The sequence below is a fragment of the Falco rusticolus genome, chromosome Z (assembly GCF_015220075.1).
Source record: "Falco rusticolus isolate bFalRus1 chromosome Z, bFalRus1.pri, whole genome shotgun sequence".
In the NCBI taxonomy this organism is placed as follows: domain Eukaryota; kingdom Metazoa; phylum Chordata; class Aves; order Falconiformes; family Falconidae; genus Falco; species Falco rusticolus.
Genome location: NC_051210.1, coordinates 59858438 through 59872565, shown reverse-complemented (window position 1 = coordinate 59872565; position 14128 = coordinate 59858438). Strand labels below are relative to the sequence as shown.

At 39.9% G+C, this 14128-nt stretch overlaps 1 protein-coding gene across 1 annotated transcript in view; it reads right to left on the bottom strand.

The window, feature by feature from the left end:
• The window catches only part of CMYA5 (cardiomyopathy associated 5), a 46184-nt gene that overhangs the window by 11662 nt on the left and 20394 nt on the right, over nucleotides 1-14128 (bottom strand). The window contains exons 3-8 of the mRNA XM_037374521.1: nucleotides 11876-11971; nucleotides 10921-11154; nucleotides 9188-9210; nucleotides 7124-7245; nucleotides 2516-2665; nucleotides 1316-1462 (exon numbers count right to left, since the gene is read on the bottom strand). Coding sequence (XP_037230418.1) covers nucleotides 1316-1462; nucleotides 2516-2665; nucleotides 7124-7245; nucleotides 9188-9210; nucleotides 10921-11154; nucleotides 11876-11971 — 772 coding nt within the window. The remainder of the gene's footprint in view (nucleotides 1-1315; nucleotides 1463-2515; nucleotides 2666-7123; nucleotides 7246-9187; nucleotides 9211-10920; nucleotides 11155-11875; nucleotides 11972-14128) is intronic.

Sequence of the window (14128 nt, the reverse complement as noted above, 5' to 3'; positions counted from 1 at the left end):
CTTTGGTGTTAAGGGGGTGCAGTGGTTCTGCATTAATCGGTGCTCACCAGTGCTCCCGCAAGTCCATCTGGGGCTCAGCACGCTCCAGAAGGAGTTCACCTCATCTTGAGGGAAGGTGTTTAAATGAGCCCTTATTTGATCTAGTTTATTTGTTTTCTTAAAGAAACAGGCCAAACAAAGGCATGAAAAACTCGAGGCTATTAACTTCTTCAGAAGGCTTCAAATGGCTTCAAAGAGGTGAGAAACCCCTTTATAAATTATGATTTATTAGGTAGCAATAATTCATTATTATTGACCATTTTGCAGGAATTCTGCATTATGCCTACAATTACATTATTGAGGCTGTAAAATTTGAATTTCTATTTTGAATTGTCTGGAAAATAATCTTTGATGAGCCAATGAATAGCAAATCGAATATCAAAGAGAATCATCAACAAATTTGAAGTCTAGTGGATTAAGCAATAGGCTTGAAGCTGTGGTTGCTGCCAAGTGATTTCAACAATACACTCAGTGTTGCACAGTTATTTAATTACAAAACTGTTAAATATGCTTGTCTGTATTTTGTGACTGCAAGAATGGAATAATTGTTTTTATCCTGTAGCACTAAAAAAATTGCCTGCAAGAGGGCCTCAGACACAGGATGCTTCACCTTGCTTGTAATTCAAGAAGCAATAGTTTTGTCAATACAAATTACTAAGGAAATTATAACTCAGGAAAAATAGCCAGTCAAATGAAGCTCATGAACAGTACTCATCTAATTCTTCATCATAATTTGTACCACTTAAACAGCAGCAGAACCTCTCAGCCACAGCAGAGATTTGTGTCCCACTGAGCTAGACACAGCATGTAACCTCAGTAAAGCAGGCCTTCCGTTGAAAAGTTAATAATTTAAATCAATCCAACATAGACGTATTTGGGAGGATGGCAGAGAGGCAAAAATTGCAGCTGTTTTCTGCAGGAGAAAGCAGCAGAAGCAGCAGGGAACAGCCAGGTGGCTTTCCCAGGGCTTCTTGGAGCATTGCAGTGTACTTAGGAGAGAAATTTGTGATGTGCTGCACCAATGCCCCACTTACAAGGTGTGAGACTGGGAACATCTTCAAATATGAATGCCTTCATGTTTCCTCCCTGGAGCAATTAAGCCACTATCTCTTAGCAAATAAAGAAATGACCATGAGTTGCCTGATATCTGCCAGATGGGCTAAATCAAGAAGTTTCTTCTGTTTCAGTAACACTATGGACTAGAATTCACCCGAGGACCTGAAGCTTATAATAATCAAATGTCAAAATAATAATCAATGGTAACATATGTACATACCTGTTTTAAAAATGGCTTTTTCACTGGGTAGGCTACAGCCTGTGCCATTCACAGCCATGACCCACACACTGTAGCAACAATCTGGCTCCAGGTCCTCCAAAATGCAGTGGCTCTCCTTCACCGTCACTCTGTATTCTTCCACCAAAGCTAGGAGGAACACACACATGAACGGGACGTCACACTCACATGTTGCACTGATACGGCCTACGATGGCATCTCTCAACTAGCAGGTAAAAAACAGCCACTGCAGAAAGTCCAGAAAGTGTTACTAGCCGAGATCTCCCTCTTTTACTCTGACACAGTTCTGACAGAAAGTTTCTGATATACCCTTGAGTTGAGTGCACTCAAACACCGTTGATGGCAAAGGGAGACTATGGCCCTCAGTCCTACTGAGTACTAGACTGCAAATTTGTGACATACAATCAGCAGGTATCAACCCTGGTTTCACCACTCTATACCAACAGTTTCTCATAATGGACTTTATAGCTCTTAGCTATAAATTAGCTATTATAAAAAGCCCTTAGCAACCTTTAGCATGCACATGCATATACTCACGCACCCACATACACACATGGATTTGTGCAAAGCCCAGCTGCTTAAAGTGACTTTATGATCAGTCTGAGCTTTCTAATGAATGAGCAATTCAATCCCCTTTTCTCAACTTCATATTTAACATTTTAAGTATTTTAATGTCAATTTGGAAAAAAACCCCAACTGTCTGCATATGCAAATGCTGTGGAAATACTGCTTATCTTTTCCTGTAACTTTTTTTCTTGGGACATATTTCTGAAGCACACACAGGACCCTAAAAGCCTAATGAAGGCAGACCCTTTGGGAGACCTGTCTGTAGTCCCTGTGAGTTCCTACGGGGCAGCACAGACACATCCTCTCTGAAGGCCAGGCCACTTCATAACAGGGCACCTCAACAGGGATGTTGCTGCTTCTTTGCAAACAACTGCCTTGCACTTCACAGACCATGATATTTATCTTGCATTTTGGGGGACAAATGGGAGCAGAAGGAACAGCATCTACTTCACCCTCCTCCACCATTACCCATCCTTAGTACTACATACAATGCCTTCACATCCCTTCTCATCTCTCTGTGCCCTGGGACCTCCCCTGCAGCTTGGCCTCCCTTCTGATGACCCCAAACCAGAGCAGAAAGGACTCCTGCCATTGTGAAGGGAAGACCTTACGTACCCCCTGCATCTTTGCTGGCTTGCAGCTCCTCCATACAGTAGACCTGGAAGCAGTCAATGGCGTCCCCATCATTCACAGCCCAGTAGACAGCTATGGAGGTGCTGGTGGCCGAGTTTGGTTCCTGAGGTATGACAGTCGGTGTCTGTGGGACTGAAAGTCTTTCATTGTTACTTACACTCCTGTATTTTCAGCCAAATTACTTACAGGTTCATGAGGCAACACCCTTGCTTATTTTCACTCAGATTGCTTATTTCCACAGAACAAGCACAATAAGTATATGAAATGTGGAATATTGGTGCACTTTTAGAGCAATACGCTGTCCTAAACTAAGAAAAGAAAAAAATAATTTCTTAGCATTGGAATCTGTCCTTTTCCCCCACAGTCTGGATAAAATAAAATCCAGTCCTAGTACACCTGAACCCAACACAAACCATGAGTCCATGCCCTGCCCAGCTCTTGGGGACCTTCCCCATGGGGCAGGACCATCATGCAGGTAAGTCATGACACAGTTGTTCATTTCTGACCTCCAGTGGGGAGGCTCCCAGGGCTGTAGCAATCCTGGACATGCAGAGGTGTCATACCACTCCAACAATCCCTCTCCTTTCCCCAAGAAACCTGCTCCCTTCAGTCACAGGGAGGGTCCTCCAGCTCTGTGCTCCACTCTTTGAGGCACACGTGCTGATGAAACCTCAAGGGACTCCTGAGAATTTCAGGCCACGTCCTCAGAAAGGCCAGAAGACTGGACCCTGGAGCTTAATGCAGGCTCCTTTGGGTGATTGCCTTCTCTATTACCTGACTTTGCCTTGCAGCACAGGCACCAGAGGAGAGGACACCTTATGAAGAGGATGCCCACGAAAGCAGAGGCTGAAAGCACTTGTTTGTAGCAAACAGCACAGGATAGCTCACTGATGGGGAGAGGGAGCTTGCAGAAGAAGAAAGCCTTCTCCAGAGACAGATGTATATAGCTGATCCCAGAAAGGTGGGCAGGGGAAAGGACCTGACACACCAGGAGGGGATTCATGCAGTTTGTCAAATCCAGACACTGACCGCAGCAGGGATGTGCTATAAGCAAAGGGAGGCTTTAACAGCACAGGGGAGCAGGTGGCTCCCTGCAGACTCAAGTCCACCCCTGCCCAGAGGTGGACTCCTACTGCAGGTACACAGCTAGGTGCTCCTGCCTGGCATGGTCATTTTCCCACAGACCCAGTGGACAACGAATAATTGGTGCACAGGTGAAACTGAGCTCTGCCAAAGCATCTGAACCCAATGGGACAAACAGGAGCATCCCTCGCAAAGAGTGCTTCAAAGACCTCCAAGGCTCCCCAGCTTTCTTATAAACTTTGTCTCCTGATCGGCACAAATCCATCCCTGATGAGATATTGTTCCTTTCTACAATTATGGCTTAAATGAGAGGGAGAGTAAAGAAAGAAGAAAAAAGCCCCAAAAGATGCTCATTGTTAAAGTGATTGCAGGGAACAAAAATACATGGTTCTATTTCTTCACCCAGTAAATTTCCATATTGCATGAATTCTCCTAGAATCTCAGCAGCAAGCTTTTGCTTTTCTTCAGTTATCTTCACAGTAATGATGATGATCCCCTGTGGCATGAAAAAGGCAAATGCAGATGCTGGCTGTTGCCTTATGATTTATACAGAGAGCTATCAGTACAGTAGGACTACATCTGCTTCCCATTGAAAAAAACCCTCAACCTTCTAATTGCTAAAAACAATCTGCATTTTGTCTTTTGACTGCATCTAGAGTTGATCAATTTAAAAATTGATCATCTTTAGGAAAAGACTTCCTTTCAGTGGACCTGGTAGGGAAACCAGCTTTTTTATTCCTGTGAAGCTGCCTAGAAACAATTGTTTTATGATCAGAGAAACCCCACAATTGCAAGATTTATTATTATGCCAAATCTGAAGAGAAGCTAGCTTAATGAATAAAACTCCTGAAAAAAAATTATATATAAAAATTCAGTTTGGGAACATTGAGAAACATTTTATTTCTAATTTCCTTTTTGCTTAGTATGATACAAAATTCTGAAAGGAAATACTTTCAAAGCAAGAAGTTGAACTATTTCTTCAAAACCAGAGCATTTATGTGCTATCAAAATGCTGGTCCCTTTTTAAATGAATTTCAGTTAAAGAAATGAAATATTTGCACCACAAGTTTGACTAAATCTTATTTTTTTACAGAAAACCATGATGTTTTCTCATCAGTTCGGTTTTTATTGAAGTTTTGTGGTGTAAGGAAGTTTTTACTTCATGTTACCTAATCTCCACAGCCCCCAGGAGAAAAAATTAATAATCCCAGATATTTTATGGATATTTACTCCTTTCCAATGTAATGAGAAATAAAATTTCCTTGGCTTTGTGGGCTTGAAGAAAAGCAGTTACATTCCCCTGTGACTCTAATGGAAGATTGTTACAAGATCCTCACCTTCTGGTATAAAAGGGCAGGACTCGTGGCAGGCTTTGGAAATAATATTTTTAAAAATTTTAAAATTATTCGCACTCTTCTTGTGGCAGAGCCTGGGTTCCAATACACTCAGTGTCATGCTGCAAGGATTTTTTATGCTTATGCATTTTTCAATGGGGCTTACATGATAGGAGGAAGAATTTGAGGGAAAAGGGCCTTTCATTAGCTGATATGGAAATTTGGAAACTGAGGGCATTTTGAAGGAAAGATATTACTGAAGTGGTGAAAATGAAATTCTATTAAGTTGTTCAGCAAAAGACTATACTTTCTGAAGGAAAAAACACATTGATTGGAGAAACATGGTAAATTCACATGTATTTCATCAAATGGTTCAGTCAAAAAAATTGAGAGCGTCTGACGTTTGCCTCCGCTACGTGATAAATGGTGTACTCAAGACATTCAATTCCACATAAAGTTTCATGTGGGCATTTACCTCTATTTTTCTTCAGGAAGGGTGTAATTTTGAAAGAAATAAATATATATTTTTTCCACTGCTCACCGAAGTAAAAATCACAATAGCAACTGAAATACCTGGTACTAGAAAGTGAAGAATGAAAACCAGGTATTTCAGAAAGAGAAGAAAGTATAAAGGATGAGAAGCATTGAAGGTTGCTTGCTAGTGGGTAGTCATGCATTTCCAGTTTGTCAAAGCAAACTGGTCCGGAGCCATTGGTGTTCAGCAAACACAGTAGCTAATGCAAATCGAGCTGAAAAGCGGATCTCAGCAGTTTAGGGAAAACCACGTGGAAGTGAGTTGTAGGAAAAGGAAATACAGTATGACAAAATGGGTCTGTCCTCCTGGATGGCATTGCCAGTGGGTAGCAGGCCAGGAAGAAAGAATGTTTGCACCCATGGGACTGCAAGAGGAAGTTTAGGAACCGAACCAAGACACATAGCACATTCACATCACTAAGTTAACTCTGACTGAGAGTGCGTTACAAAAAAGATCTTTTTATGTGACTTCCTAAAAAAATGACATAGGTAACACTGCATGCACAGCTGCCTGACCACCTGAGAAGCTTCGAATGCTGCAGGCAAATTCATACAAATCTGACAAAGGACATTAAAGTCTCAGAGATACTCAGTTCATCTAAGTCTAATAAAAGCAGTGGTGGGGTGGAGAGAGACCATGTCCCCATAATGATGCTGCTGAATACACTCAGCTCTTACTAGACACCGGAGAGTCTGTGCAAGATGGTGCTTCTCCAGTGTTCCATTAGGCACCTGAAAATCCAGCCAAGAAACAAAGCACCTTAGGGAAATCGATGCTCTAGTTCCAGTGCTCAGGGACCAAACACGTGAGAAAGAGGCCTTGCTTGTAAAGCCACAGAGTGACCATGATGGTGGTGATACATGCGATCGTGAACAAGAGGTCACAAAGCATAACAGTGAGATGCAAGATCCCTAACAAACTTTCTCTTGAGAAAGAGACACTGGAGTAAGACCCCTTTTTGAGGAAAACAAATCCACAAATTGGTGCTGACAAATTCTTCATTGACAGCTGTCCAGATCCAGACAATTTCCATAGATGTATGCACAGGCAGAGCAGAAAGCCCACACAGGCAGGCTTTTTACAGGACATGAAATATCAGATAAGCAATTTTCACCGATGATCTCCAAAGCAGAGGCTGTTTCCAGCTACAGTTAACCACTTTCCCTTCACATCCCGTGGGGGTTTCAGGTGCCTCCATTCACTTAGCACAAGCCCAAGGACCCGAGCTGTCAGCCAGCCTCCTGCTCACCTCCACACACCACCGATGCTGGGGCTGCTCCCCTCGGAGGAAGAGAGCTCAGGACACCCTTTAATTGCTTCTTTTTGTCCCTGACTGCAAGCAAACAGCAACTTCTTCAGCCTCAGGAGATTTACAGGTAGAGACTTTCTGCTAATCTGACATAGAGACAGCTGAAATAATGCAAGAATCCTCCACTTTCCCTCTGTTGCTCCTCTTAGTGTTCTACTATAAGCCAAACACTTATGCACAATTAGACTTCATTTTACATTCAGCTCTGATTGCTAATTACATGGTTTGCAAACCAGTACTTCTCAAATAGATTCTCTTTTTAGCTCACTAAAATTTCCAAAGCATTGCCAAAATGTTGGCTTTTAAAAAGATGAAATTGAGATCCTTACCAGCCACATGTTTTAAGGAGTGCTGGTTACTTTGTCCTGGACTGTCCGCATAGTGCTCAAACAGTGAAAAAGCACTGGGCACCTTTTCTAAAGAGAGGGTATTGTCCATCGCAGAAAGTAATCTGTTTGGAAGAAAACACATAGCTGTCCAGTTAAATCCCTTGTGGCATAGTTTTCCAGAGGCCAGAAGCAAAGACCATGCAATGTACGTTTCTCCAAACACTTCCTATGAACTTGAGGACAACATGCAAGGAGAAACTGCTTCCCTGATTTTGAACATGTAGAGCATACCGCGGTTTGGAATCTGTAGCACCGTGAGAGTGCACACGGTCTGTATAGATGTAACCCATGAGAACATGAAGTTCGCAGCAAGGCTCCCAAGAGCACAGGGGCTCAGACTTACTAATGCAGTGCTCTTAAAGGTTACAAACCTTAGAGCTAAAATACAGCAGCTGACTCCAGAGACATGATGTAAAACAGCTGCTTGTGGCAAGCAAAAAAACCCCAAAACATGAGAGGGAAGATAGATTCCACTTAATTAGCCCATATTTGCTGAGTTCATTACAGGAAAAAAACCCCAACATATTTTTAACTCTGAGGTAGAAGCAGCCTCAAGGAAATGAAAGCTTATTTTTTTTCAAGGCAACTGAATTTTACCTTTCTCCCCTTCTTTTTTGTCAGTCACTGAAGTAATCATGCATAATTTTAACAAAGCACAACAAATGTAAAATACACTTTCTTTAGAAAAAACCTAATTGTTATATAGACTTGTTCTTGACATTTTTTAGCAAGTCAGTTATTATAAAAGGAAAGTAATAACAAAACCCATGCACAAAACAGAATAAACTTTATGTTTAGTGTGTAAGTAAACAAGTAAAGATAAGTATACAGGAAGTCTTGGAAAATTGTTTTGTCCCATTACACTTGCTCTATTCTTACGCAATAAAGTACATGCAGATATGTGTCCAGACTCTCACATTTTGATTTACAACATGTGAGTCCAAATTCATACTCCTAATTCTGCAGATTAACAGGAACCATGAAGGTTTTTTTGGGCACATTCTCTTACAGACCACTCTCCGAAGGTTGTAGTTTGACCACAAATCGAAACCCTAGTGTCATCGTTATATCCCAGTCCATGTCAGTATGCATATCACTGGGCTGGCTGTGGCAGCACTGACAAGGGTATGTCTGAAATACATTGCACAATGCCCATGCCCTTTGGGCAAAGCCAACGGCAGCAGTGTGGGCAAGGCAGATCTGGGGTCTTGCATAGGAGGAGCCTGCAGCCAGCTTGTCTGCATATTTGTAGCTCACCTTAGAAAATCTATTGGGGGAATATGGGCTTATAATCAAACACTTCTTTCATAAAGGATGGGTCTCACCAAAATGACTTCCTTGAGGAAATCACACACGCCAGAGAACTGTTCGCAATTGTATGTATTTACTGGTATTGGCTGGCAGGCAGGCTGGGATGCAGCTGTGGTGAGGCACCAGTCCTCTGACACATCCTGAATCAGGCAGTGCCGATGGAGAGACATAGGAAAACATCAGCCTATAGTCTCCTGGTAAGCTTTTGAAAGCTACTTTATCTCATTATTTTTCCTGGAGCTGTGTTCAGAAATATAGTCAAACAACCCCAGCCATGTGAGTGACACTGCATTATAAACTTTCAGAGACCAGGTACTATAGAACCAGACTAGTGAAAAAAGAACATACCAGTGATGTCTAAGAGATGGAAGTATGGTCAAAATGTTTTTTAGTATATGTGTATATAATAACAACTACAAGGAACATCTGTTTAAAAACGTCTGTGTAGAGATCAAAAATTGAGCTGACATTTTAAAATGCTACTTGTTCAATTGATGTATTACAGAACATTTGCAAAACACTTCAAAACCAGTCAGTTACAGCAGCTCTTCTCTTAATATCATTCTTTGCAAGGTTTATAAAAGTAGTTATGAATATTAGCAGTGTGTTTTCAAAGCTTGCAAATACTAAATGAAGCACCCAGCATGCTAGGCCTAGTACTCACTACAGTGCACTAACTCATACTTCATATACCTTTTATTGAATTCTTTCGATGACTAGAGGAGGAGAAAAAGAGATATTAACAGTTTTCAAAGCCCTGAAAATGTTGAAGAGCCACTCATCTAACGGTCTTGCTACTCCACAGATATAAAATACACATGACTTTATTGGCTTGATGTCTGGGATGCTGCTCATTCACAGCAGCAGAGAATTTGGTTCCTTAACAATATAGCACTTCAAAGCTCTGGCTCAGCAGGCTATCAGAGTCTAAATCTGGTTTTAAGCCCCTGAGGGGTCAGTATTCAATACCCAGGTTTAAAGACTGGAGCACAGTCAGATATTTTCTTAAACCAAGACTTTTACACTTAAACAAATCCAAATTCTGGCTGAACACTCCTTCATAACTTCTTATCACTAGAAGCTGGGTGAGATGTATATGCATGGAGTGAGAGTCCCCCCTGTGCTCCATGAATCTTCAGCTAATGTTCCCTGGCTTGTGGACAGAAAAGTTTCCGTTCTTTATCACTAACAGAAAGGAGCAGGGAATCCAGTAATTTTCACAGCCCCCAAAAGAATTCCAGATTGCAAAGATCTCTTTGTGAAAGCACTGCTTTATTACCTCACAAAATTCCGGAAAATAAGCTATATTTTTCATCCATCCCAAAACAGCCAACCTACCACAGCATTCACTTGGTTTCAGGATACTAAGACATTGTGTAGCTTGGAACAAGGGAGGAAGCCAAATATTGCTATTTCTATAACTGCTGGTATATGGGCTGGGAGTTTGTATTTGGAAAGCTGTTTTATTTTGCACAAATGATGGATCTTTAGACAGTAATTTGAACTTTCCATTTCTTGTATTCCAGGATAGTTTCTCTGCAACGTCAGACTACATTCTAACTCCATAATGGGAGATTATTGTCCCAAAAATCCCACCCCCTTCAAGACCGCTGATAAACTTGTATAGAGGAGAAAGCACCACAGCTAGCTTACAGACAAGTTGTGCAGCACAAGAACAATCTTGGAGGACCCAGGCCATTAATTTTTAACCTGTAAGACCCCCTGAAACTAGCTTATGACTGACAACAGTATGAGCGAGGTACCTCTAGTCATGCAGATTCATAAGGGATATTTTTTACATCCGGAAAGGACCATTACAGACATGCACCTCACATGCACATTCCTAAACCTAGCCCATTCTCATACTTCAACCCTGGCTGGCAACAAAGCACCACACAGCTGCTCACTGTTTTTCAGCAGTAAACATTTATCACAGCCTCAGTAATTTGAGTGCATAACTACTGTCTGTGCTCATTAAAAAAACCCACAACAACACAAAAACATCACAACCCAACAAAAACTCTGCTTTGGATAATTTTCAATTACACTTTCTTGTTTCACCCTCATTTTTCATAAAGTACCTTTTACTCTAATATTTCTTATTCCTCAGCAGACAATTAATTGTAGATAAATTATTGAACTGTCTCTTAGCCTTCTCTTCACAAAAAAATCTTAATGGCATGTCATGTTTTCATCCTGTGCATCATTTGCAATTCACTCTGAGAATTCATATGACAAAAAGAAATGATCTAGCAGTTTCAGAATGGAATAGCTGAGCTTGCAGGATTTAGCCGTCTTAAAAAAAAAAAAAAAAGAAAAAAAAAAAAAAAGAAAAAGGTAAATAACTCTTTCTCAGCCTAGATACAGTACAGTGCTTTCCTAACAAGTATCATGAAAGCTACAGTATGAAAGCCATTTTTACTTACATTTAGGAAAACAAATCCATCAAGTTCTTCCATTTCTTTTGCTGTTGTCTCCAAAGTTTCCTTTGCTGAATCAACAGTTTGCTGGAAGTTAACCATCTGCTCATACAGGTACTCCATTTTCATCTTCTTTACTTCCTCGAAGTTCTCTGATTTCTCATCATATTGTGCTACCACTTTCTTAAGCATGTCTTCATTTTGCTTTTCCAATAACTCTGCATTTTTCTTACAGTTTTCCTGCAAAATAAAAGCAGATGTAAATTGGTCTGCTGAAAAAATCACAACATCTAAAGAATACACAGCAATTCTCAATTACTCATTACATCTCAATTCCTCATACAATTACATCAATACAAGCTATCCTCTCGCATCCTGACAATAAGAGAACTTTATTTCTGTAAGCAAGCTCATCTGGGAGAAATAATGCTAGAGAAATACATTAAAACAATGACAGATTTTTTTAATTTTTTTTTTACTGTTAATGTTTAAAGTTCTATATTTAAGCACTGAGCAGGAAGTCTGACTACAAAATTGATAAATAAGTCCATACTTCTAACTGAAATTAATACAGTCCTCAAGGCTTAAGAATTTCGGCATTAAGAACTTTTGACATTGGGCAACTCATTTAAATGCTTCACACAGGATTCTAAATAAAGACACAAACAGTGTGAGCTTTTTATAAGCACAAAAAAAATGAAAGGAACCTTTTCCTCCAGTGCTTGACAGTCACATATTCCACTTTGCAACAATGTGCAAAAAAAGCAATCTTTTTCTTCCCCTACAGTTAACACCTTCCAGTGGGAGAAGTCAATTTGGGGACTGGAGAAACAGCCTATTTTAGTGGAAATGATGACGCTACAAAACAAGGCAAGCATATCTTATAAGTAATATATATATATATATATATATAAATTAAATAGAGGGAAAGAAAACTAGTGTGATAAAACACTGGACTTACCTCAACAGAGTTAAATAGTAATTCAATATCACCTACAAACTCTTCAATCTTCATTGACTTTTCTTCCACTGCTATTAGTAATTCATTTAACTGATTCTGAAATTTAAAAATTTTCAGTAATATAAACATGTTGTTTTATACAGGGTTTACATGCAACTTATTTTAGGTGAATATTTCTGTTTTGCTATGAGCCACCATTGGAACAATTGCTAAATTAAGTTCAAGTATCACCCTGCTATAATGACAAGCACAGAAATAGCAATTGGAACAGTCACAAAACTGTTTCCAAACCAGAAAAGTGAGCTCAGATCGACAAGGTGCTGAGTGTCTATACAAGCTGTTGAACATTATGAATTCCAATGTAGCTTTGCTAGAGACTGAGGGTACTCAGAACCTCATGAAGGTCCTTGAGAGACCACAAGAACAAGTCCATAAAAAGGAAGATAATGCAGGTGATTATGAGTCTAATAGAACATGCAGTGCCATGATTTTTTTAATCGGAATTTTAAAGATATTTCCTATAACCCAGAATCATCAAAATCACTGGTTGAATTAGATGTGGAAACAAAAGCAGTTCAAGGGACAACAGGCATCAGAGACAACTCAGAACTTTTTCTTGGTCATTCCTGACCTTTTGTGAAAGCAAGCTGGATATCTGCTCAGGTGCAATTTATAATTTATGACAATATTTAGTTTTAATTAGCTGGCATAAATCTAAAAGGAAGGTTAACTTAATTTGGTAACAGTTTCATATTGTGGCAATTTTTTTACAGCTAGATCTGTTGAAAACTAACATATGACTTTCTATTGATTAGCAATGTCACATTGGACTGTACAGTTTTATAAATATTTAGGGCCAATCACCAAGATTCGGAAGCAAACTTCTGTTTCTCAAGATAACCTATAAAATCTGACATATGCCATCCATAGCACATTTCGTTTACTGTGGGGCTATGCTCCTACAGTTAAAATTCAGATGACAATACATTTGCCATCTTAAAGTTTTCACAGTAATTGCACAGAAGTAACAAGAAACATACAAGTGCTGTGTCAAGGTAACCTGAGCCCTGACCCCTAAAAATCATGTGAAGCCAAGTCTGTGTTGTAGCCAGATTTAATATTGGCTTCATGTCCATGTTCCACAGCCAGGGAGGGGTATAATGGGATGTTTATTTGTGGCTTGACTTGCTGCAGTGCAGGTACCATTGAGTTATGGTTGGGGTCTGTGACTTTATTGCTGACTTACTGGTGGCTGATTATCATTTCTAAGTCAAGCATGAATGGCCACATATAAAAAGAAACTCTGCTGTCATATGTCAGTACACCATGGAGATAGTTTGTAAATACTGACATTTGAAACTTCTACATTGACTCTTACTACTTTAAATTTCTCTTTTTTTGCAGATGAGTTAACATAAAGTTAACGTAAATACCATCGATACAAGCTTCTGGATTTTTAGTGAGATGACGCACAATCTGTATTACCATCAAATGAACATGAAACAGACTTCACCTTTCAGGTTCCGGGGGTGAGACTGCTGTTTCACAAACATAGTTTGTTACCTGGTGTGCAAAAAGCCAATCTCACACACAGAGCTGAGGTACCTATTCATTGCATGTCTGCACAGAGATGGGTGCTAGGTAGGAAATCCACAAAGCTGGCACATAGTAAAATTTTCTATACACTTTGAGCAATTGTTTACTGTTATGTTTAGTCACTTAATTTTCATTTGTTCTTATGAGCCTTGTCTCCATTTAAAGGTACAGCATTCTTTTTTTTTCACCTCCTATGTTTTGTGGGGAGGGGGCTTTGTTAGTAGGGGGCTCTCTTCGCTCAGGGTGGATCTTTTAGTATGGTGATTAGGATACATAGTTCAAGTAATTTTCTGTTTGTCTCATTAACTATTTGGTTCTCCTTGAGTTACCTTGTTATGCCCCAGCTTGACATTATTTATGGTGTCTAGTCCTCCCAAGACCCTGTTTCATTAACAATTTGTAACATACTTTGTTTTTCAAATTCTTTCTTGTTTTTCATTGTAGATATTTACATATTTTGTCTAAATTTCGAGTTAAATAACAGACTGACCCTCTATCAACCATGTATATACATATGTCTGATCTAATACTGAGCCAGTCAACTACAAGATTAAGTAGCTGGTGACCAAGAAAGGAACATCTTTATACTTGTACATGAACAAATCTGATATGGGAAAAACGAGACATCACATGCATGCTGTTTTCACAAGCAGAACT